The 26,544-nt window shown below is 41.5% G+C and overlaps 1 protein-coding gene across 8 annotated transcripts in view; it reads right to left on the minus strand.

The window, feature by feature from the left end:
- Positions 1-26,544, minus strand: part of Nbea (neurobeachin) — a 559,026-nt gene that overhangs the window by 80,820 nt on the left and 451,662 nt on the right. For all 8 annotated transcript variants that reach the window (NM_001427608.1, XM_063282102.1, XM_063282100.1 and 5 more), the window contains 4 exons: positions 22,338-22,455; positions 21,950-22,052; positions 17,182-17,297; positions 2,075-2,187 (listed from right to left, as the gene is read on the minus strand). In NM_001427608.1, the coding sequence (NP_001414537.1) occupies positions 2,075-2,187; positions 17,182-17,297; positions 21,950-22,052; positions 22,338-22,455 (450 nt within the window). The remainder of the gene's footprint in view (positions 1-2,074; positions 2,188-17,181; positions 17,298-21,949; positions 22,053-22,337; positions 22,456-26,544) is intronic.

Genomic DNA, 26,544 nt, shown 5'->3' on the forward strand with positions numbered 1-26,544 from the left:
GAAGGCTTGGGTGTGCCTAGGTGCAGGCACAGGGCCTTCAGTTTAGTCATCAGCACCACGCCCCTCTGAACCAATGGTTTCACTTCTGACATGGGTAAATTAAAGTTGTTACCACTAGCAAAACTCTAGCTCATCTCTCCTGTAATCCTCAGAAGCAGCGCTACTTTCTTTGGCCGTATACTATTTCAGCCACCTGGGAGTATCTGCGCACGCTCGCCCATAGTTCCTTTCACGCACGCACACCACTGCCAGTCTTGTACTCTTATGAACCAGCCACCATCTCTCTTTAGGACTGATCTCACTGCAAGAGGCTAATCTGACTCATCCCCACTGGGCTCACCCACCCTGTGTAGAGCCCTTTTTTTCTGCACACCCATGAGTACACAGTAAGTATTTGTTGAAAGAGTGACTGGAGAAAAGGAAAAAATCTTGGTGCATGAGTTTCCTTTGATTATAATATTATAGTTGGATTTTAGTTTTGCCTTTAAAAAACTAATCTTAGATAACTATAGTAATATAGTAGTAGTTAGCATATGAAGTGTCCTAATTTGCTTTTTTTTGCTATGATAAAACATTATGACAAACAAAAACAAACAAAAACCAACTTGGAGTTGGAGAGGTTTGATTTCAATCACAGGTCACACACAGTCCACCATCCTGGGAAGTCAGGGCAGGAACTCAAGGCAAGGACCAGGCAGCAGGAACTGAAGCAGAGGCCGTGGAGGAGCGTTGCTTACCGACTTGCTCAGCCCACTTTCTTATAAAGCCCAGGTAGGGTCCATCTGCCTAGAGGTGGCTCACAGTGGGCTGGATCGTCCTATGTCAACTAGCAATTAAGAAAATGTACCACAGACATTCTTACAGGCCAATCTCAGAGGTAATTCCACAGTTGAGGTTTCCTCTTCCTACAAGATTAGTGTTTATATCAAGTAGATAAAAAGTAACTAGTATATGACATTTGCATGCAATGTACCATGGTCCTTGTGTGTGTGTGTAGTCAGAGACTACTCTCTCTTGAGGAATTCGTGCAGGTCAGCTTGACAGCAAGACAGTTATCACAGAGACTAAGGCATGTCTCTCTGGCCACAGAGACAAGACTTAGAAGTTTTTACCTTTGCATCAAGTAGGTTTTGTGTTAGTGCCCAGCGAGTACCCCTCTACACTGGCAAGCCTGTAAACTGTCTGTCTGTGCAGCATACCTTTAAAAACAGGAGGCTCTTACTAGCATCGCTGCACCTGGAAGATACTTCAGAGCACATGGCTTACGGCAGTGACTGAGAATTCTAAGCAATGTAGATAGCGATAATTGTGTCAGGCCACATATCCACACCAACTCATCAGAACTCCTCACTGTGACCTGCTTATCACCATTTCAGAAAGTGAGGCAAAGAGGAAGTGAATAGCTTTTCCTAACGCCCTGCTCTGTAAGTGTGGAATGGGATTTGAGTGACAGGCTGGCGTAGCCGAGCACGCCCAGTTTAATAACAGGGGTAATGACTCATAGTACTCATGGAGGCTTAGGCTGCTGAGCTGCTCTGAAGACACCTCTACATCTCAGCTGCACTACGGTGTGTCATCCATTTAACGTCTCTCTTGAACATGAGGTTAACCTACCCAGAGTCTTCTTTGTGTCCCTCATCCTCATGAGTCCTTTGGAGGGGTTCCATCTTCTCCATCTGAACAGATCCTGCTAATTCCCCTTCCTACGTCCTCAGTGCTAAAGCCCGTCACACCAGGTCCCTGTTACTGTGGTCAGGACAGTGTGCCTTTCTCATCCTAGGACCATAGCACGGGATTCAACAGATGCCACGCTTTGCACCAACTTTGGATTGTTCCCGTGATTAACCCGAACAACTTCCTCCTGAACCTGCTTTCTCACATCCACATTTCCTCTGACGGTGCTGAGAATATCACTGAGGCTGTGCAGCTTCTGCAGAGTGTGTTGACAAGACTTACAGACTGACTGCAGAAGAGGGGACGGCTTTCTCACAGACTTCCAGTGAGCACGTACACGGACAGAAGCCCTTTCTGTTGTAGCCCCTGTGCAGTAGAGACCTGTACAGTTAACTGTTACCTTTGACAGATCCCTGAAGTTTCCTGGGAGAGTCAGGTCCAATTCCTCTGATTCGTAGTTTGTTAACACCCATGGAAACACAGGATATTGGTTCAGATCATTATACGTCCGTCCTAGTGAAGAGAAGAGAAGGCGTGAAGACATGTATACCCTAACTGCTCAGAAAGTACTCTCTGTGCTTAGTATAGGTAAGGCAGCACTGTATTTCAAAAGAAAAGTACCTCTCTCATTGAGAGTTTCTGATATACAAGTATTCAAGTGTCTTCCCTGATAATTTCAACAAGAGCCTCCCACAGGCGACACTGCTGGCTGGTCTCCACACATGATCCTTCCCTTGTATTAGCCACCTTATAAGTAGTTCTGGTCATGGTACCTAGTTCTATCAACAGCATGTGAACAGAGGTGATTTGTGAGACCCCCACCCCCCACAGGTGCATCTATATTACTTCTTTTTACGTTGACACAGATAACATCCGACCTTAGAAGCAGATCTCAGCCAAAGATTTTGAAGTGTTGTGGAGGGTGCCAGGCTATGGAACTACATGTCTGTAGCTTATTATCTGATGGTATTCTGTGAGGAAGACAGATGTAGAAAGTACACCAGCAGGAAACAGATGCTATATTAAACATGCATCAAGATGCAGTGGAGAGGTTGGGAATGAAGCTTTTGTCCAGAGCTTGCCTGGAATAGTTAGGCTCTGAGGACTGACAATCCATGGCAAGAATCTGCCTAGGCAGGGAAACACTGGAGGGAACACACTCTTTTCCCCTTCCAGCCCATGTCCTGCTTTTTGGGCTATTCTGTGGAAGTGTTGGCTCCTCTGCTTCCTGTGAGAACAGTTCGCTATCTCGAGGGAATCAAAGCATGCTTGGAATACGGAAACTTCCTGGAAGGCTGCTCCCTAATTCTCTGGGTGAGTAGCAGTGTCCTATCAGAAGGACTGTGGCAAAACATTCCTATAGTTCCTGTCACTTAAGAGACGGATGCAGAAGAATCTCGACTTTCAGGCAGCCCAGAGCTACATAGTGAGATCCCATCTCCCATCTCAAACTGAGGCCAGGCTGGGACAGAGATAGAAAGGAATAAGGAAGACAAACTACAGCCAACAGTCCCCAGGTTAGGCAGGGAGCGATAGAAACAGAATGAAATGAGACACACCCTAAAAGATGAACAAACACAGCCAAGTGAGAGTTGTAGATGGTTCTGGGTGCAGGACTGAGCAAAGGCACAGGAACAGAGACAGAAGAGCAGCACTGTGGAGCATGGGGCAGAGGACAGTGGCAGGCAGGAGGACCAGCAGTGGATAAGTACAGATTTTGAGTGGACTTAAGCCTTCTGCACGTGAAAATGCTCTGGGAAGGTTCTAATAAATAAAAGCTGCCAACTTGTAGAGTTCAGAATGTGCCAATGCTCTTGTCTGTATGTGGTGACGTGGGCGCCTGCTGCTCTCAGCACACACTCACAGGCACGCGGCTGGAGGGCACTGACTGGCCAGGCAGGATGGTTTCCCATTTTCTCAATGGATTCATGAAAATTTAATTCTTTCATTTCCTGGGGAACTGTTTTGCTTAAACCTCTGTAGAGTTAAGAAAAAGCAGGACTTCCCATCTGTGTGTCATTTTTCTAGAATAATACTCCCCTGTCTATTACACAAATAAAAACAAATTATGAGTGGAAACAGATTGTACAATTGTGTTTTATGTGTCTAGGTATTTTGGCTGCTGTGTACCATGAGTATACCTGGTGCCCAAAGAGGCCAGAGAGGACACCTGTTCCTCTGGAACTGGAATTATACATTATTGTGAGCTGCTATGTGGGTGCTGGGAATCCAACCTAGGTCCTCAGGAAGAGCAGCCGTATCCTTAACCACTGAGATACTTCTTCAGTACCTGCCCTTAATTTTTTGATGCTATTTATTACTTGTAGCAAAGGAAAGTTTGTCAAAATATATAAAAAGCCAATATATGTTAACTCAGGATTTAAATGTTCCTATATATGAAGATAGTATAAGGAAGAGGATTATTCTGAGAAATTATTACTGGGAAAATTATTATTTTAATATACAGGTATTTATAATAAAGAAGATGATATTAAGCTCCTCTTAGAAACACTCTAAAGCAAAGAAGCATTATTTTAAAAATACAGACACACAGACAAAGTGATTGATGCTCCAGATAATTTCTTGTAAGCCATTTTTAATAATCCCTGAAAGTATCTATAAAAATAAATGCTAAGAAAAATTTAGTATTTTTATATTACTATAGCTACTATACACAACATGTTTTGATTGAACAAATACAATAAACTTTTAAAAAATAAAAAGGCATTAACCCACTTTTGGTAATAATCTCTACTTCTGTCTTGTATCAGACTATATTTTTACTTGAACTAAAAATTCACAGTGTACCAAAAGTCACAAAGAATAATAAAAATGATGAAGCAGTACTTTGGGGGGCCATAACCAAAAGTTTCACTGAATTAGCATTCTTTATTTTAGTGAACATGTTTATGACATGAGAAAAAATAAGAATTCTAAATCCCCCAAAATGAGATATTTCAAAATAATATCTGTTCACTCTGGTCACCTGGGTTTATACATTGGCTGTTTCTGCTTTTCTCTTGAGCACAGCCCACATGTAGCCAATGCACCTGTGCTGGTAGGCTCCTTCCTTCTCTGGTGGTGGTTAAGAGCCCATGCTACACGTTCTGCTAACTGTGCTTCTGAGGATGTATCTCAGAAGATACATATTAATATTGGAAGCCCATGGCACTAATCTACTCAAACAATAAAAGTGAAGCACAGTAAATGAGATCTCAGAACACTGGATATGTTTCTTCATTAAACACACACACACACACACACACACACACACACACATACACACACACACAACCATTTTAATTAAACCATCCAATTTAATGTTTTTATATGGCACTTTAGTTTTGAAGGTAAAGTGATCTAGAGACAGCTGACAAGGAAATTATAACTGCAATTCCTTGGTGAAAATGTTAATGACAGCAAAATATCGTTTAATGAGATGGCAGCGGCACCTGGATTAGCATGCTGTAAGAATGCTGTTCCTGTGTCGTTGGCGTCTTCACACTTTACAGACATTTTGTCATCTCTAGGTCATTAGGAAAGAATTTTTAATGATTTTTCTAGAAGCAAGCAGTTCAAGTTACATCTAATTAGATGACAATAATAAGCCCAACACATGCAGTAGCTAAATATATACATAATTAACCAGGGAGAGCTTGTTCATCACAAAGTAAGAACCTGGAAAGTGCTAACCAGGAGAACAGGGCTGGGGTTGGAAAAGTTGTGCTGAATTCATTAGCTGATCATATGAAAAACTGTTCAAATGCCTTAAAAAACCCCTCAAATCTAACGGGATCATTTACAGACTCATGTTAGCAATCACTCACAGGTTTGTTGTTGTTTGTTTGTTTGTTTTAATGCAAGAAAGCCAGCTCTAACATCTTTTTCCTAATGTTATCTCAAAGTGTGTAAAGTGAGGATGAGGCTCTATTTCTCAGAATATGATGAGCAGAAATCAGGCCAACTCTGAGAGCCAGAAGCCAAAACTTAGTTGAACTCCAAGAAGCATTAAGATTATGTCACACAACCTACTATAATATTTTTTAAAACTATCTTAAATATTAAAAATAAATATATTATTCCACGATTCTAAGCTGGATTCCAATTCATTTTAAAAGTTAAACCTTTAAAGAACACTGTGTTTGCAATCCTGCACTTGAAGAGTGTGGTGGGAGGGTTAGGGCACAGACAGTTTCCCAGTAACCTAGCGCGGCAGGAAAGGCACTGCAGAACCTGTGAGTGCTGCAGGCAGTGGCACAATATGCGGGGTGAGAGGAGACTAAACTACCAAGATTTGCAGCTAAGACACAGCTAGGCTTAGGCACAACTTGATTCTTAATTAACGTTTCCAATCTTAGTGAATATTTGCTAAATTTAGATAGGACAAAGACTGAACACATTATTGGGCTTTACATAATTTCTTTGAAAGCCATGCTTTCAGAATATTTGGCAACTTCTCTAGTAAATATGCACCTGTGAGTATCTGTGTGTGCATACAGGACGTTTATCATGTTAGGGGAAGTCCACTATGCCCAATGCCGTGCACGGCTCTATGAAGCAGCTGTTACAGAGTTCTAATCTCAGTGTTTTCAAGCTCCTAGAAATGAAAAAGGAAAATTGTAAGGTCAGAAGGACATTAAGAAGTGACCACCACACAATGGGCCATGCAATGGATTGCATAATTCAGGCAAGCTATTTTAGAGCATAGAAGATAAACCTGAGTGAACATTACAAACAAAATGAAAAAGTCTGAAATTTATAAAGCCACACTGACCTACTTTTATCAAACGTATCAAACTTGAAAGGTCATTTCACATTAGACTCTGATTCTGTTCCTTAGCTTAGTTGCAGGGACCCCATGTCCATAATCCCAGTGAATTCATAAACCTCTCCCACTATTATTCTACTTTTAAGCATTTTTTCCATCTACCATAATCCTTGAAGGTTCCTTTAAACCTTCTTTGAGTAGTCTGTATCTCCCTCTAGTCTTTAATTACACGCAACAGCTGGAAATGGCTTGCTTTTTTCTGTGGGCTCTATCTTTTTTTTTTTATTTAATTTTTTTTATTATTATTTTTTTTATTAACTTGAGTATTTCTTATATACATTTCAAGTGTTATTCCCTTTCCCGGTTTCCGGGCAAACATCCCCTCCCCCCTCCCCCCATTGCCGCCCTCCCCCCATAGTCTAGTTCACTGGGGGTTCAGTCTTAGCAGGACCCAGGGCTTCCCCTTCCACTGGTGCTCTTACTAGGATATTCATTGCTACCTATGGGGTCAGAGTCCAGGGTCAGTCCATGTATAGTCTTTAGGTAGTGGCTTAGTCCCTGGAAGCTCTGGTTGCTTGACATTGTTGTACTTTTGGGGTCTCGAGCCCCTTCAAGCTCTTCCAGTTCTTTCTCTGATTCCTTCAACGGGGGACCTATGCTCAGTTCAGTGGTTTGCTGCTGGCATTCGCCTCTGTATTTGCTGTATTCTGGCTGTGTCTCTCTGGAGCGATCTACATCCGGCTCCTGTCGGTCTGCACTTCTTTGCTTCATCCATCTTGTCCAATTGGGTGGCTGTATATGTATGGGCCACCTGTGGGGCAGGCTCTGAATGGGTGTTCCTTCAGTCTCTGTTTTAATCTTTGCCTCTCTATTCCCTGCCAAGGGTATTCTTGTTTCCCTTTTAAAGAAGGAGTGAAGCATTCACATTTTGATCATCTGTCTTGAGTTTCATTTGTTCTAGGGATCTAGGGTAATTCAAGCATTTGGGCTAATAGCCACTTATCAATGAGTGCATACCATGTATGTCTTTCTGTGATTGGGTTAGCTCACTCAGGATGATATTTTCCAGTTCCAACCATTTGCCTACGAATTTCATAAAGTCGTTGTTTTTGATAGCTGAGTAATATTCCATTGTGTAGATGTACCACATTTTCTGTATCCATTCCTCTGTTGAAGGGCATCTGGGTTCTTTCCATTTTCTGGCTATTATAAATAAGGCTGCGATGAACATAGTGGAGCACGTGTCTCTTTTATATGTTGAGGCATCTTTTGGGTATATGCCCAAGAGAGGTATAGCTGGATCCTCAGGCAGTTCAATGTCCAATTTTCTGAGGAACCTCCAGACTGATTTCCAGAATGGTTTTACCAGTCTGCAATCCCACCAACAATGGAGGAGTGTTCCTCTTTCTCCACATCCTCGCCAGCATCTGCTGTCACCTGAGTTTTTGATCTTAGCCATTCTCACTGGTGTGAGGTGAAATCTCAGGGTTGTTTTGATTTGCATTTCCCTTATGACTAAAGATGTTGAACATTTCTTTAGGTGTTTCTCAGCCATTCGGCATTCCTCAGCTGTGAATTCTTTGTTTAGCTCTGAACCCCATTTTTAATAGGGTTATTTGTTTCCCTGCGGTCTAACTTCTTGAGTTCTTTGTATATTTTGGATATAAGGCCTCTATCTGTTGTAGGATTGGTAAAGATCTTTTCCCAATCTATTGGTTGCCGTTTTGTCCTAACCACAGTGTCCTTTGCCTTACAGAAGCTTTGCAGTTTTATGAGATCCCATTTGTCAATTCTTGATCTTAGAGCGTAAGCCATTGGTGTTTTGTTCAGGAAATTTTTTCCAGTGCCCATGTGTTCCAGATGCTTCCCTAGTTTTTCTTCTATTAGTTTGAGTGTGTCTGGTTTGATGTGGAGGTCCTTGATCCACTTGGACTTAAGCTTTGTACAGGGTGATAAGCATGGATCGATCTGCATTCTTCTACATGTTGACCTCCAGTTGAACCAGCACCATTTGCTGAAAATGCTATCTTTTTTCCATTGGATGGTTTTGGCTCCTTTGTCAAAAATCAAGTGACCATAGGTGTGTGGGTTCATTTCTGGGTCTTCAATTCTATTCCATTGGTCTATCTGTCTGTCTCTGTACCAATACCATGCAGTTTTTATCACTATTGCTCTGTAATACTGTTTGAGTTCAGGGATAGTGATTCCCCCTGAAGTCCTTTTATTGTTGAGGATAGCTTTAGCTATCCTGGGTTTTTTGTTATTCCAGATGAATTTGCAAATTGTTCTGTCTAACTCTTTGAAGAATTGGATTGGTATTTTGATGGGGATTGCATTGAATCTGTAGATTGCTTTTGGTAAAATGGCCATTTTTACTAAATTAATCCTGCCAATCCATGAGCATGGGAGATCTTTCCATCTTCTGAGGTCTTCTTCAATTTCTTTCCTCAGTGTCTTGAAGTTCTTATTGTACAGATCTTTTACTTGCTTGGTTAAAGTCACACCGAGGTACTTTATATTATTTGGGTCTATTATGAAGGGTGTCGTTTCCCTAATTTCTTTCTCGGCTTGTTTCTCTTTTGTATAGAGGAAGGCAACTGATTTATTTGAGTTAATTTTATACCCAGCCACTTTGCTGAAGTTGTTTATCAGCTTTAGTAGTTCTCTGGTGGAACTTTTGGGATCACTTAAATATACTATCATGTCATCTGCAAATAGTGATATTTTGACCTCTTCTTTTCCGATCTGTATCCCCTTGATCTCCTTTTGTTGTCTGATTGCTCTGGCTAGAACTTCAAGAACTATATTGAATAAGTAGGGAGAGAGTGGGCAGCCTTGTCTAGTCCCTGATTTTAGTGGGATTGCTTCAAGTTTCTCTCCATTTAGTTTAATGTTAGCAACTGGTTTGCTGTATATGGCTTTTACTATGTTTAGGTATGGGCCTTGAATTCCTATTCTTTCCAGGACTTTTATAATGAAGGGGTGTTGAATTTTGTCAAATGCTTTCTCAGCATCTAATGAAATGATCATGTGGTTCTGTTCTTTCAGTTTGTTTATATAATGGATCACGTTGATGGTTTTCCGTATATTAAACCATCCCTGCATGCCTGGGATGAAGCCTACTTGATCATGGTGGATGATTGTTTTGATGTGCTCTTGAATTCGGTTTGCCAGAATTTTATTGAGTATTTTTGCATCGATATTCATAAGGGAAATTGGTCTGAAGTTCTCTTTCTTTGTTGTGTCTTTGTGTGGTTTAGGTATAAGAGTAATTGTGGCTTCGTAGAAGGAATTCGGTAGTGATCCATCTGTTTCAATTTTGTGGAATAGTTTGGATAATATTGGTATGAGGTCTTCTATGAAGGTTTGATAGAATTCTGCACTAAACCCGTCTGGACCTGGGCTCTTTTTGGTTGGGAGACCTTTAATGACTGCTTCTATTTCCTTAGGAGTTATGGGGTTGTTTAACTGGTTTATCTGTTCCTGATTTAACTTCGATACCTGGTATCTGTCTAGGAAATTGTCCATTTTCTGAAGATTTTCAAGTTTTGTTGAATATAGGTTTTTATAGTAAGATCTGATGATTTTTTGAATTTCCTCTGAATCTGTAGTTATGTCTCCCTTTTCATTTCTGATTTTGTTAATTTGGACGCACTCTCTGTGTCCTCTCGTTAGTCTGGCTAAGGGTTTATCTATCTTGTTGATTTTCTCAAAGAACCAACTTTTGGTTCTGTTGATTCTTTCTATGGTCCTTTTTGTTTCTACTTGGTTGATTTCAGCTCTGAGTTTGATTATTTCCTGCCTTCTACTCCTCCTGGGTGTATTTGCTTCTTTTTGTTCTAGAGCTTTTAGGTGTGCTGTCAAGCTGCTGACATATGCTCTTTCCTGTTTCTTTCTGCAAGCACTCAGCGCTATGAGTTTTCCTCTTAGCACAGCTTTCATTGTGTCCCATAAGTTTGGGTATGTTGTATCTTCATTTTCATTAAATTCTAAAAAGTTTTTAATTTCTTTCTTTATTTCTTCCTTGACCAGGTTATCATTGAGTAGAGCATTGTTCAATTTCCACGTATATGTGGGCATTCTTCCCTTATTGTTATTGAAGACCAGTTTTAGGCCGTGGTGGTCCGATAGCACGCATGGGATTATTTCTATCTTTCTGTACCTGTTGAGGCCCGTTTTTTGACCAATTATATGGTCAATTTTGGAGAAAGTACCATGAGGAGCTGAGAAGAAGGTATATCCTTTTGCTTTAGGATAGAATGTTCTATAAATATCCGTTAAGTCCATTTGGCTCATGACTTCTCTTAGTCTGTCGACATCACTGTTTAATTTCTGTTTCCATGATCTGTCCATTGATGAGAGTGGTGTGTTGAAATCTCCCACTATTATTGTGTGAGGTGCAATGTGTGCTTTGAGCTTTAGTGAGGTTTCTTTTACGTATGTTGGTGCCCTTGTATTTGGGGCATAGATATTTAGGATTGAGAGTTCATCTTGGTTGATTTTTCCTTTGATGAATATGAAGTGTCCTTCCTTATCTTTTTTGATGACTTTTAGTTGGAAATTGATTTTATTTGATATTAGAATGGCTACTCCAGCTTGCTTCTTCTGACCATTTGCTTGGAAAGTTGTTTTCCAGCCTTTCACTCTGAGGTAGTGTCTGTCTTTGTCTCTGAGGTGTGTTTCCTGTAGGCAGCAGAATGCAGGGTCCTCGTTGCGTATCCAGTTTGTTAATCTATGTCTTTTTATTGGGGAGTTGAGGCCATTGGTGTTGAGAGATATTAAGGAATAGTGATTATTGCTTCCCGTTATATTCATATTTGGATGTAAGGTTATGTTTGTGTGCTTTCATTCTCTTTGTTTTGTTGCCAAGACGATTAGTTTCTTGCTTCTTCTAGGGTATAGCTTGCCTCCTTATGTTGGGCTTTACCATTTATTATCCTTTGTAGTGCTGGATTTGTGGAAAGATATTGTATAAATTTGGTTTTGTCATGGAATGTCTTGGTTTCTCCATCAATGTTAATTGAGAGTTTTGCTGGATACAGTAACCTGGGCTGGCATTTGTGTTCTCTTAGGGTCTGTATGACATCAGTCCAGGATCTTCTGGCCTTCATAGTTTCTGGCGAGAAGTCTGGTGTGATTCTGATAGGTCTCCCTTTATATGTTACTTGACCTTTTTCCCTTACTGCTTTTAATATTCTTTCTTTATTTTGTGCGTTTGGTGTTTTGACAATTATGTGACGGGAGGTGTTTCTTTTCTGGTCCAATCTATTTGGAGTTCTGTAGGCTTCTTGTATGTCTATGGGTATCTCTTTTTTTAGGTTAGGGAAGTTTTCTTCTATGATTTTGTTGAAGATATTTACTGGTCCTTTGAGCTGGGAGTCTTCACTCTCTTCTATACCTATTATCCTTAGGTTTGATCTTCTCATTGAGTCCTGGATTTCCTGTATGTTTTGGACCAGTAGCTTTTTCCGCTTTACATTATCTTTGACAGTTGAGTCAATGATTTCTATGGAATCTTCTGCTCCTGAGATTCTCTCTTCCATCTCTTGTACTCTGTTGGTGAAGCTTGTATCTACAGCTCCTTGTCTCTTCTTTTGGTTTTCTATATCCAGGGTTGTTTCCATGTGTTCTTTCTTGATTGCTTCTATTTCCATTTTTAATTCCTTCAACTGTTTGATTGTGTTTTCCTGGAATTCTTTCAGGGATTTTTGTGTCTCCTCTCTATGGGCTTCTACTTGTTTATTTATGTTTTCCTGGAATTCTTTCAGGGATTTTTGTGTCTCCTCTCTATGGGCTTCTACTTGTTTATTTATGTTTTCCTGGAATTCTTTCAGGCATTTTTGCGATTCTTTCAGGCATTTTTGCGATTCCTCTCTGTAGGCTTCTACTTGTTCTCTAAGGGAGTTCTTCACGTCTTTCTTGAAGTCCTCCAGCATCATGATCAAAAATGATTTTGGAACTAGTTCTTGCTTTTCTGGTGTGTTTGGATATTCCATGTTTGTTTTGATGGGAGAATTGGGCTCCGATGGTGCCATGTAGTCTTGGTTTCTGTTGCTTGGGTTCCTGCGCTTGCCTCTCGCCATCAGATTATCTCTAGTGTTACTTTGTTCTGCTATTTCTGACAGTGGCTAGACTGTCCTATAAGCCTGTGTGTCAGGAGTGCTGTAGACCTGTTTTCCTCTCTTTCAGTCAGTTATGGGGACAGAGTGTTCTGCTTTCCGACGTGTGGTTTTTCCTCTCTACAGGTCTTCAGCTGTTCCTGTGGGCCTGTGTCTTGAGTTCACCAGGCAGCTTTCTTGCAGCAGAAAAGTTGGTCTTACCTGTGGTCCTGAGGCTCAAGTTCGCTCGTGGGGTGCTACCCACGGGCTCTCTGCAGCGGCAGCAACCAGGAAGACCTGTGCCGCCGTTTCCGGGAGCTTCAGTGCACCAGGGTTTCAGATGGTCTTTGGCTTTTTCCTCTGGCGTCCGAGATGTGTGTGCAGAGAGCAGTCTCTTCTGGTTTCCCAGGCTTGTCTGCTTCTCTGAAGGTTCAGCTCTCCCTCCCACGGGATTTGGGTGCAGAGAACTGTTTATCCGGTCTGTTTCCTTCTGGTTCTGGTGGTGTCTCAGGCACAGGGGTCCTGCCGCTCCTGGACCCTCCCCCACGGGAGCCCAGAGGCCTTATACAGTTTCCTCTTGGGCCAGGGATGTGGGCAGGGGTGAGCAGTGTTGGTGGTCTCTTCAGCTCTGCAGCCTCAGGAGTGCCCACCTGACCAGGCGGTTGGGCCTCTCTCTCACAGGGTCTGGGGGCAGAGAGCTGCTGCGGGCCGGGATCCGCGGGTGTGGCTTTTTTTTTTTTTTTTTTAAAGAGATGGGTTTTGCACTGCAGCCCAGATTATCCTAGAACTTGAAATATTCTTGCCACAGCACCCCAAATGCTTCTGGAGCTGGAAAGATACCTCATTTGGTAAAGCACTAGATACTTAAGCATGACATCATCAGTTTTATACTTAGCAACCATATAAGAAAAAGCTGGGTGTGCGCTGTGCACTTGTAATCACATTGCCAGAGAGATGGCGAAGGCAGATTCATAGAGCGCCCTGACCAAGAATGACACTGTAAGGTTGACCTCTAGATCCCACATGTCTGTACTCTTCACATGAACACATGCACACACCTGCACTTGTCTATGTGCACACACAAAGAGATGTACAGAACCATGCCTGGCATTCTAAATGTCTTACATGAAAGCTTACTATGGAGACTGGTTTTGAGATAGCTAGAGCAAATGTGCTGCCGGAGACCTGCCTTGAGGCTGTTGTGTCCGGTGCACATTCTAACCCTGTTCATCTGCAGAGGAACAGGGGCATCTGTCACAGGCCCACGGGTGGTGCAGGTGCTGTTGGCTGGGCCTCACTCTGAGAAGAGTGGGCACAGGGAGCTAAGACGTCTTGTATTTTTTCATGACACACACTCAGTCCCTTACTTTCCTCTGTACTGGCCACCCCACTGCTATTACTCCCATCCAAATCACACTTCCTCTTCCTCTTTCTGTCTGCAAACTCTGGCTTAGAAACACAAAGTTTCTAAGACCTGAAGCAAAAGCAGGCACACTGGTCTCTGTGCTGCTTATGTGTAACTTGTCACATTCACTTTCATTTCCCCTTTGCTCACTTTTCTAAGAGAATCTCAATATGTATTCCACATTGCCCTTAAAAATACTATAGTGTGTGTGTGTGTGTGTGTGTGTGTGTGTGTGTGTGTGTGTGTGTGTGTATTTACATAAAGGTAATTCGGTCTGCACTTAAACTCGCCATCCTCCTGCTGAAGCTATCCAAGTTCTGGGATTGCAGGCATGAGCCTCACTTGGCTTCAAGTATAACTTGTAGAAGGGACTATAAAGTTATCTCTATCCAGATATAGATGAAACATCCAGACTTAGTCTAACAAAGCGACTCCCCGAAAGCAACAGGCATGGTGTGGTTTTGGGGGGGTGTCCTGTATCACAGCATTGGAATATGCTGATACTCATTCATCACGGGCATCAGCAAGGACAGAAACTACGTCTGTAAAACAGCAAACCTAGGCTATGCCTAGGGTATAGCCCATTCTAACTTAGAACAGAATAACCACCACATGAAGAACTGCTGGGCTAGAAACTGAGCTAGAGGTGAAGTACTGCACCCTGCTCTTTAGCTCCAAACAGCTAGCTTAGTCGAGTTAAAAATCAAGTCCATCTGCTGGGAGATAATGAATCTGTGACTTCTCCCACCTTGCTACAAGGGTAACGATACTCCAGGCCTTGCATGTTCTGGGCAAGCACTCTACCATTGGCTATATCCCCAGCAGACACTGCACCTGTGTGTGCTTGGCATTAGCTGCATCCCTAGTACATACTGCTCTTACTCAACACATCCCTCAATAAGGAAGAAATTAACACAGAATACAGAAAAATACTACAAACAACAGAAAGGCAAGATTATCCTTCAACCATCAGGCAAATAATTTTATATATATATATATGTGTGTGTGTGTGTGTGTGTAAACATAAAATTTAATAATTTGAAATACCTCTTAATATAATAAAGACATGAATTTAATAAGTAAAGAATTAATAATCTGGAATACAGTAAATTATGTTTACAAAAATAAAAAATGAATGTAAAACTGAGTAAACCTGTTTATATCATGTAAGAGTGATTAAAATTGATTCATTTTTGAGTTTAAAAATGAGTGAAACAGGGCTGAGGAGGTGGCTTAGTGGTTAAGAGCTTTTGTTGCTTAAGCACAAGGGACTGAGCTTACATCCATCCATAGACTCCATGTGAAAGCTAAGGAGGTCACTGGTATCTGCCCGAGAAGTGGGGGAAGGAAGGGCTTACTGGCTGCCAGCCTAGCATGGTTTTGGTTTAAATAAGAACCTGTCTCAAATTAGTACTGTGGAGAGTGATACAGCTGGACACCATGTGCATACACCTGTACAGACATCAGACATGCACACACAACATAACAATAACATAACATAACATACAAGAGAAATACAGCTTAGGAGCCTGCTGAAAATTTAACTAATATCTCTAGGAGAACTACTAAAAAGACATCTACATTCTAGATCACTAAACACACAGGAGGCTATCTTTGTGGTCAAAAGCATGCAATAGAATATTAAAAGCAACAAACGTTAAATGCAGCAGCAGCATAGCATATGACATAGAACCAAACATGCCAAGTGCCACAAAATGTTACCATGTTACACATTTCTTTTGAAAGATTAAACCTGCAAAGGTGGGGAGCCTCCAAGCCTAGCTTCTTTTTGGGACACACAGGTAGCCTGTGTGGGGTTCTGGTCCTCTTCTTTTTGGGACACTCAGATGACTGGTGTAGAAGCTCTAGCTCTGTTCTTTTTGGTGGGAGTTTATGCTGTGAAGTCATGTGTTTATCTAAGAAGCACTGGCTCTCTGCAACTGTGAGTTCAATGTCCATAGTTCAAACAGGACCACAAGTACTTTAATAGATGTGCCTGTCCAGAAGCTGTACCGCTGTTTGTCCTGCCCTGAGGCCACATTGCCCTTGGCATGTTCTTGTATGGTGATAAGGGTGGCATTTGCTCACATGGCATTCACATCATGTGAGAGGCTCATGGATGTGGCAGGGCTCATGGGACCTATGCGGCCTCAGGTTTTGCTATATGTCGGGTCTGAGAACTAACTGTCAGTGCTCAGGGATATCTGCCAAGGAAACTAAGTCATCTCCCTTCCAGTCATTTATGGCCATTTTAGTCATTTCATCTGTAGGTGCAAATGATACACTAATTTAGTAGTATTACATAGGTCATTTACTTTTCAGGGAGGAAACGAGCTTCTTTAAGATACAAGTTTGCTATATGTGAATATACATATTAACATATGCATGTATGAATAAAATGAAAAAACCTACATGTAACTTTATTCTTTTTGTTGACCAGCAAAAATCCAGTGCCTGTAGTGTCCACATGTACATGTACATGTCTAGATTTAAAAGAATAGCGATGTGGTCACTTCACCAAACAGGGATTCAGGGAGTAGCAGGGCTGCATTCTCTGTGAGCACTGACAACCAATGAACTGACAACCACAGGCAATGAATGGTGCAGGCATCTATGCCAGTGCTGAGACTCCTCACCCACCAACACAGGGCTCGGTATAGCCTAGCTCAGAGAAGCAGACTGCGAATCAGAATGACTCAGGGCCCTTGGAGCTCAACTTCTGCAAAAGCAGAGGGAGCAGTTTTCACAGACATCCACTGACCCATCCCCCACCAGGTCAGGAAGAAGAAAACAAGTTGCTGCGTGCTCTTCCTTGACAAGCACAGTGACTGTGCTCATCAGTTAGGAAAGGCCATCTGGGTTGATTCTTACTTGAGTCTTTTAAGAAAAAAGATGCTGTAAGGCAATCATGGCCTAACCCAGCTGACATCCACCCTAGGGGCAGGAGTCTGTTATTCTCCTGTGTGGCTGCTTCTGCTGAGAATGACCAAGTAATGAAGTCATACTTTCCCATAGTTATTTTTAGAGACTCTAGCAATAGTTTTCTGACTCTAATAAACCTTATGGACAAGGGTAAGCATCTAAAATCTTGGTCTCAGCTGCACAGCTCCTGATACAGTCAATTAAAAATACATCCATGTTCACCCTACTACTGCATCTGAGCGCCTGTGAAAACAAGACATCCCATGAGGTCATATCACCCACAACTCAGACGGTCTGAAAAGCTCAAGACCTACCTGCTATTGTGTTGAGAAACATCAAATACTCAAAGTTGGAGATTTCCCTTCTTTGCCAGCGCTGAGTCATATTGGAAGACTTATACAGCTGTCTCGGAGTGGCCAGTGATATCCTCCTGGTAAGTAAGCAGGTCAGAAAAACACTCTGAGTCACAGCTGTCAAAAGTCCAGTAGCAATTAACATAATTGTTTGACATCAGTCAATAATTTGTGGCTTGGCCTTCTTGGGTGGATTATAAAATAGCTGTAGAAATCAGCTCTATTCGAGGATTCTATTATAGAGAAAGATAAGTCTGGAAGCAGCTCTATCTGTGAAAATATAGTTGCAAATGGGTAACTACAATACAGAGGAACAACAATGGTGATGACTGTGCTCAAAATAAATCAAGGTGGACTAAACCACACAGGAAATCTACTGTATGACAGCAAATTCACAGTTACACGGGTGCCTGCCTTCAAGCATCAGCCTTACTTCTCAGTGGCAGCATGCCTGCCACTGGACAAAGGAAGCACAAAGTACACATGAGAAATACCCACCTGTAATGTAAAACAAAACAAAACAAAACAATGAGAACTCTGAAAAAGTACACGGGCCCAGGAACATAAACATAGCTTTGCAGAATAGGTTACCCTCATTGTGTAGTCCAGGCTCAAAATATTTATTTGAGAGTTAGGGGAAACCTAGTATATTTAGAAACATAGGCTAAAGCAACTTGGTTCCTGAAGCTATTAACATTCATGTTGCTGTCAACGTTGCAGTGGTCCTCCACCCCCACCCCAATGCTCCTTTACCAGGAGAAACACCTAGCAGTTCTGCCCACTGCTGATTCATGCACTGGGGGTATTGGTGTTGAGGTTGTGGGATCTTCAAGAATAGGGGCCTCATGAAAGTCCTAGGCCATAGGGGCACTGTCTTCAGGAGGAATTAATGCTGGTCTTAGGGAGTGAGTAAGTTCTCAAGACAACAGGCTGCTATAATCAGGCTATCTTTGGCCATTTTCCTTTCTTGCCCCAAGGAACCCTCATCACAGGCTGAATATACGAGGCCTGATCTTGCATGATTAGCCTCTGAAACTGAATTAAATAAAATCTGCTTTGTCTATATTACTCAGCATCAGGTACTCTTATAACTAAAGCAAGATGACTTAGGTAACAACTTAAAAGTAGCCACTTGGACTGTAATTCTGATGAAGAGACACAGAAGTCCTTTGTGTGGTTTACTCCAAGTAGCTTCTGTTTCTGAAAGGGCATACACCTCTCATGGTAGGTACAGTTTCTCAGGCACTGAAACTAAAACCGACCCTACCACCTTCACTTTTCTGGACCCAAACTAATACTTCACAGAGTTCTTAATTTTTTTGAGCCTGGTAAATACCAAATATACACCCTAGTCTTCTCAAAGAAATATGGAAAATAAGGGCTACCTAATGTCGAAGTTGAGAAATAAAAAGGGTTAAGTAACATAGCAAGGCTACCAACTCTAAGTACAACCAGTTTCCTTGAGATCTTGTGACCTGAAGGAAGCATAGAAGATTAGTCAGTATCACATGTGGGATGTGAGCTTTTGTTTGCCAGTAATTTTTGTGTCCAGTGTGAAAAGACTGTTTTTTAGACCAACATGAGTCACCTTGACAGAAGACGAGAAAAATGAGAATGAAGAAAGGAAGGGGGAAATGACACAGTTCTCTAAATCTAAGTTTTCCTTCTTTTAGTTTTTTATTTATAGAATGTATATATATATATTTTTTATAAAACATGAATCCTTTAAGGTTTAAGAGAAATAGTCATGTCATAATTAAGACACAAACTGTCCCTTACAATAGGAAGTGCTCAGTGGACCGCACTGTGAATATTAATCAGTCAGAGAGGCATTCATGAGGCTATACTACTCTAATGGAAATCACCCCTTTGTCCTGAACTTGCTTATTAAGCAACAATCTGATTTGCAATGTGACCTCCTTGGTGAGCTTGCCTTGGTCTAGGCTAGGGGATGCTGAAGTCAGTTGTTTGGGGAAGGCAGCTGCCTTTGAATTTAATAATGCTTTGTTGTTTAAAATTAAGTGTCTGAAGGCTTTAGCTGAAAATTCCTGAGAGCTGACTTAATTTTGTATATACTGACAGAGCAGGTGTCAAGAAAGCACAGCATGGATTCCTAGAGTCTTTGTTATTCTACTGGGACACAGCAAAGCACTTCTGCTTGGAGGAGCATGGCATCATTCTACTTTCTACCCTTCCACATCAGGCACATGGAACCTATGGGACTGGGAAGGGGTCTGTGTGCTCACCTGTGCACCTTCACCTGTGGGTGTGCGCACTCATGTACACATATATATTGCATGCACACACTTACAGTTATTAAGCACCTTTACTTTGTGTTTGAAAAGATATTTCAATTTTCAACACCTCCACACAGATAATTTCCCTTTTTTATGGTAGATGAGAGTGTCATTACTCCCGCCTGCTCTCTTCCATTCTTTCAGCCACTGCATACTGAGTTCTTTCTAGAGGGAAGGCGCTCTTATTATTACCCTGCTTATGGGCGGCAGGTCTAGGCCTAACGCTTGGTTCAGACCTCAGGACAAGGTATTATTTCACATTCCAAAGCAGACCTGACCTCCAGGTTCTCCCACCACCCACTCCCTCAGTCCCTACCTGGTATACCTGGACCCCAACCTCGAACTTGGGAAGGGACTTGGCTACCCTTCTCAAGAAGCTCTTTGCTATATAATCTAGACATTTTGGTCCCTTCCTCCCTCTTCTCCCTTTTCCTTCACACTGTGTGCTCATGCTTTCTCTCTTTCTCACGCCCCCCTCCCCCGCCCCCCCCCCCCCCCCCCCCCCCGTACTACTTCCCTGGCCTTCTCCTTTGCAGCCAGTGAATTCTCCTGCCTGGCTCACTTCCCAACAAACCTGCATTTATATTTTTTGCATATATATTTTAAGGTGGCTTGAACTGGCTCGTTTCATCAGTGGAGAATATAATTTATCACACATAGTTCTCATAGCCTTTTTTGTTACTTCTAGGATTACATGTGTTAGAAATATGAAAACTGAGCTTGCAAGAATATTGTTAGGAAAGCAAGAATAAGTTGAGACTTTAAGGAGAAAACAAGCCAAGACACCAACCTGGTGTTCCAAGACCATGGCTTTAATAAGTGACAAAAAAGGTAAACCCACTGAGTATGTTTCTACCCAAAAAAGTAGTCTTTCAGAAGTCAAAGAGAACTGATTATCTATAAAAGGTAATGTATATAGTAGGAAAGATGTTGTTTATTTCAAATAAATCATATTTGGTCAGGTTCAAAAGCATTACAGGAACTCACCCATGCCCCAAGGAAGCCCTTAGGTGGTCTCTCAGGAATCATGGTCATTGAGTAAAATGCTGAGAGTGTGGTGGGGGATGGGGGCTCACTTTTAACCAGGAGAGAGACAGACCTATTTGTGCATTCTTAACATTCATTCCTGGAAGAAACTGTTGACGATTAAATGTCTAATCTGTGAGCACTTGAGAAGGAAGCAGTGAGAACCATGCGTCAGCTTAGATTCAATCAATGAGAACAAGCCTTACAAACCGCTCTCATTGTTTCTGATAGATTAAATGCATTTTTCTTTGTCTTGTATTTTTTATACATGCTTCATTATCTACTGATGTCTTGGTTTAATCTTGCCATTCTCCTCATGGATACCCGAGCATGTCCACACATGCCCACAAACTGCTGTATACTGGAAGGTGGAAGAGAGCATAAAGCATGGGGACTCTCGCTGGAGAGCACTTAGGAAAGCTTTTCGCTATGGTGCACTGAGCTGTGAGCTACAAGGTGAGGAAGCATAAATAAAACACAATCACTGTCTTTAGATGCCTGGTATCTACTCAGGGAAGACGGAAAAAGACTGGCCTTCCACACAGGAGTGGTCTGGGCTCATCTTTGGGGTTTAACAGTTTGTGGTGCACAACGCTGATTGGCTTTCTACTCAGAGACTGTTACTATAATCTTCTTTTTCTTCAGGGTGTATGTGGCAAGGAAACAGAGGTGTATTTTCCAAAGGCTCTAGAATGCAGGAACTCCCTGAGCAAACACTCCTACTGTTTTAGAGGTGTAAGGTCATCTCTTTGAGTTAAAGTCACTTGAGATAAAGTATACTGTAATGAGTAATTGTTATTCTCAATAATTCCAAAGATCTCTTGTTAACTTAATAATCAGTTATTTATATCTAGCATTTATGAAACCATAATCTATATGCTACTGCCTAGTACTTAACATAAATACCTTGAGAGGCTTTTGGTATGCTAGTACTATATAACTTTAACTAGAAAGATGTCTCTCTCTCTCTCTCTCTCTCTCTCTCTCTCTCTCTCTTTCTTCCTTTTCCTCCTCTCCCCCCTCCCACTTCTTTTTGGTTTTCTGAGACAGGGTTTCCAGGTTTACCCCTGTTTTTCCTGGAACTCATAGTATAGACCAGGCTGGCCTGCAACTCACAGAGACCCGCCTGTCTCTGCCTTCTGAGTGCAGTGGATTTGAGTAGATTAAAGGTGTATGCTGCCACTGCCTGGCTAAAGATGTCTTCTTTACATGTTATCTTTGACTGTAATCATTGTGATCATTGGAGACATGTTTAGTAAGTCTGCCCTAGCTATTCTTTAAATTCAGTGCAGTAGGATCCATAATGTCCTTCCCCATAAATAACCCACAGAGCAAGAGAGGTCCTTGATATTAGAAATTAATATATGCAAACAAACCACCGATAATGTATAGCTTGATATAATTACCTGGCTTGTGGCAAGCCATAGCTGGTCCCCACTCCAACCCGAGGCAAGCTGTAGACAACTTTTTTAACTGTTGCTTGGTCAGGAAAATTAAACATCACAGAGGCTGCAGCAGAAGAAAAGAAAGGGCTTTAGCAAACGACAGGAGAGATTACCCCTCAGGACACAGTATTCAAGGCCTGCAGTGGCTGATCTGTAATGGCAATGAGGCTTCATGGAAGTTTAGCCTGCTCTACAGTTTTGTCCAAGTGAACCCGAAACCAACATCTTCAAACATACTTGGCTGTGGTGATAGCACACAAACAAGAATACAGACAAGAATCAGTCAGTATCTGACATGCAAATGAGGGTCAAGGGTAAGCACATCTTTCAGGCTCCCTCAGAGACGTACTTCGGTTTGCCATAAACACCTCCAGTGCAGTGTTCTGCAGAAGGTAGCGCCTGGAAAACACAGCTCGGATTTCACTGAACATCCATTTCCCGTGAAGTCCTTCAGTGTACGCAAGAACCTAAGAGAAAGAGGTAAAAGAGTAACAATAAAGTAGGAATGTAAGATCTGGAGAATACTTTATGTAGAGTGCTGTATCAAATCCTAAAGGAGTTATGTTCTGCTTTCATGATATATCATGGTGCTGAAATCACCTGATACTGCACATCTGCATAATTCCCAGCTTTCTAAATTCTCTTGACTCAAGAAGAAACAAAGGATTAAAAAAATTATATATTCAAAATGACCCTGTGACTTAAACAGAAATTATCCTGTTGGTACTACCAAATCTTCATACTTCTTTCTCTTTCTCCTTCACTTCATGGAAACCAGTTAGCACTGTGTTCAGTTTTTCCTAACTGGTCTGAGCAAGTTTTTTTTTTTTTTTCTGGTAAAAGGTGAGATAGCAGATGTTCCTAGGTTTGTAGGTTACATGTTACATGCTGTTACTGTTCAACTTCTCCCTGATAACCTGTCAACAGACATAGACAATGCAGAAGTTAAGGGCCAGTAAAACTTTCTTTACCCCAAAGTGGCTGCGTTTGAAATAAGAATGGAATTTGGCTTGACCTATGGTCTAGGTCAACCATAGCATTAGTCTATTTTTCCCAATTGCCTTGCAACTTTGGTAGGACATTTGATGAGGATAGACCTATAGGCAATTGAAACGGTAATAAAACACATCACAGGAGGCTGACCCTCTCCTGCCCTTCTTATCTGAATGGAGATGTAATAGATTTCATCATAGCCACACTGGAGAATCATTGGGTGGCTAGAACATGCAGAACATTCCACAGACCTAGACTGCCTGGTCCTCTTCCCAGATCAATTCACAGCTGATGAATTTATTTCAGAGTATATAAAGCACATTCTGCTTGATACACCAACACTGCTAACAACACATGAACATGTGTTCCTTGGATCTGTATCTCAACTTAAAGTTTGGTGAAAACAGAAAGTACTTTTTAAGTTTCACACACATTAGGTTTCTGTTGCTTTGAAAATAAGCTATGAAATTCTTTAATGGTTCTTTTAAGAAACAAATTGAATATATGTTTCTAATTTTGTTTAGGTGTGTGAGTGTACATATATATATATATATATATATATTGGGTATACAGGATATATATATATTAATATGTGAATATATGGACATATATATGTGCATATGTTTGAGGTTGATGTTAGGTATCTTCTTCAATTGCTTTCTACTTGTTTTTGGAATTATTTGTATGTATGAATGTCTGTGTACCACCATGAGCATTCCTGGTATTTATAGAAGTCAGAAAAGGCAGTCAGATTATCTGAAGATGGAGTTATTTGGACTCTTGTGAACCACCATAAATGTCCTGGGTCCTCTGAAAAAGTGGCCAATGCTTTAACTACTAAGCTATCTCTCAGCCCCTTCACCTAACATATTGAGGTGGGGTTTCTCATTGAAGTTCAGGCTTGTCAATTCATCTATTCTGCATGCACAGCAAACAACCTCTTTTCTCTAATGTCCTAGCACTGTGACTGTTGCAATATACCACCATGTACAGTTCCCCACCAGACCCCCCATGTAGTTGCTACAAGGAGCTAAAGTTAGGTTCTCATGCTTGTGTGGCAAGAATGTTTTGATTGAGCACCCTCTGGGCCCCGTTTCCAGTTTTTAACTTGGTCTGAGTCATCCTAAGGCCAGGTCTTCAGAGGTTGTTGCGTGTGTTTGAGTCCTGAGACATTCTGAATCATTCTTGCTAAATCTCGGCTCTGCCATTTGCTAACTTTAGATCTTAGGGAAATTACATGACTCCATTGGACTTTTGTCTCTGAAAAGGTGGTGACAATAATAGCTGTCACTGGTTACTTTAAGAACCAGTGAACATGGAGGGCCAGCTCTATGAAGTTTTTCCTCACATGACAACTTCTCTCAGTTTCTAAATGCAAAACTTCTTTTCATGTATTTTACAAAATGCTAACGAAGGGGATTCACTGCGTGTTTACTCAGGTAACATAACCAGCTGCACTTCTGAATTTTATACACCAGGGTAGATTTTTAACAGAATAGAGAAAAGGAAGAATACAAGATTGCCAACATCATTTGTGTGTGTTAAGTAACAAATATCTTAAGAAAGTTGAAAACTGCATATGATTATTTAATACCTGCATACAATTATTTCATTATGAAAAAATAATTAAGAGCACTGCAATTCAAACAGTCAAATGAATGGTAATTTCATGTGAAGTCTCTGCTGGGCCCCTCATATTAATCCTGGTATGCTATGGAGACAGTTTCATTACTGTGCTTGGGTGTACATCTTGTACAACCAGACATAGCTGTTTTCACTCCTGTCTGTTCATAGGAACTGTGTTATGAAGAACGTTTACTCAAAAAGGTAACTGGAAAAACAAACTAGACTGAATTTATAGTCTTTTGGGTCCACCTTAATCCTTCACTACTTGCTCTGTTAAGATGAATTTATGCCCTTTAAATATGTTCCCTCTACTAGGTTGCATGATATAAGGCTAATCAGAAGGCACCAAGCAGCTACATGAAGCTTGCTTCCTGTGCTGCACTCCTTCAGTACTGCCTGGTCTCTGTGCCAGCTACTGAGGTACACAACAATCATCTGAGCCCACTGGTCAGCAGTTTCCAAGGACTTCCAACCCTAGCAGTTCTAGAGCAGCTTCTCTGGTGAGGACACACTAGGAACAGCTTTATCAACTCTTTGGAGGGAAGAAGAGGAAGGAGGAAGAGGAAGAGGGGGGGAGGGGGAGGAGGAGGATGCTAGGTAGTGGACTGCTCTAGCAGGACCCTTGTGTCTGTGGCATTCAGGAAGCTACCTCGTGGCAGAAAGGCCTCATCTTAGACTTCTAAAGCAGGCCAAGATATTCTTCCTTTCTATATGCAGAATTCCCATTCTTCTTAGAATTTTCTTTATTTCTTAATAGTCATTCCCTGGTGGCTTTCATTTCTTGTTTTGATTACAATTATTTACATTGCTCTTCAGCCATATTCATTGTTAAGTGGTTTCTCTCCACTGTCTGGATTCAAAGGGTTCCTAAAAGGCTGCAGGGAGGTTATTCAGTGAGATTTTAGACACAGGTGTGGGGTGGGGGTGACTGTGTGACGAGGAATAGAAGGCTCTGTGCACATGGAGGCAGAGTGGTCAGATGGGACACTACTAGGCATGTGATGAGGAGTTTAAATCTATTGGTGTGCATTTCAGAAATATAAAGGAATATCATTTATAGTCAAGTGAATGCTGAGTTTATGGCATGTTTCTATAAAAATCTGGGCGCTGAGCCCAGATCTGAAATCTGAACTGATACAATAAAGTTGTCCATGTATACCTACACTTGTTACATAACGTTATCTAACTTTTAGGACCTTCTATTGCAGTGCTTCGACCTGCTCTCCTTCTAGCCTGAGATATTCTCCTGCGTCATTCAAGTACTTTTATGAGCACTTGAGGTTTCTGGTTGTTTTCTTCAAGTCAACTTTCCCATATGCTGTGACTGCGTCGTCCTGCTTCTGCAAAGTAGCTGGTATATTACAAAACCTAATCACTGATAACTAGTTCATTTGCTTTCGTTTCCTCAAAACAAAATAAATATGAAGTTCTTTACATTCTATAGGTCAGAAAAATGAGCAGTAAAGCATCTTGATCCCAAATCTTATGCAATCTCGTCATTTTTTAAAAATGGCCTCTAACTGCTTTAAGTGTTTGATATACAAAAGAAAAGAGAAAAAGACTATTCTAACCTGTTCCCTAAGGTCATCCTCATTCACCTGAGCGCTGAAGCACACAGGAAGCAGGATGAACACGGACTTGTAAACCACCTACTCAAATGTATGCTTAACACACATTATCTGGTGATCATGTTGATCGTAGGGCTGATGTGCACTCATGTGTATCAGACATGGACAACATTGTCAGAAACACGAACAGAGCTGTCAAATCAGTTTTGTCTTTTCCTTTCCTTCAGAGGCAGCTAATACTGTGCAAGTTAAAAGTTCTTGTTTAGTGACGGCCTCACCGACCTTAGGTCACCTAATACATACATTAGGATGTGCAGCACATGTACTTCCTCTGGGGATAGGGAAAACACAGGTCACCAAGTTGGGTAG

This window comes from Rattus norvegicus, chromosome 2, assembly GCF_036323735.1.
Source record: "Rattus norvegicus strain BN/NHsdMcwi chromosome 2, GRCr8, whole genome shotgun sequence".
Taxonomy (NCBI): Eukaryota; Metazoa; Chordata; class Mammalia; order Rodentia; family Muridae; genus Rattus; species Rattus norvegicus.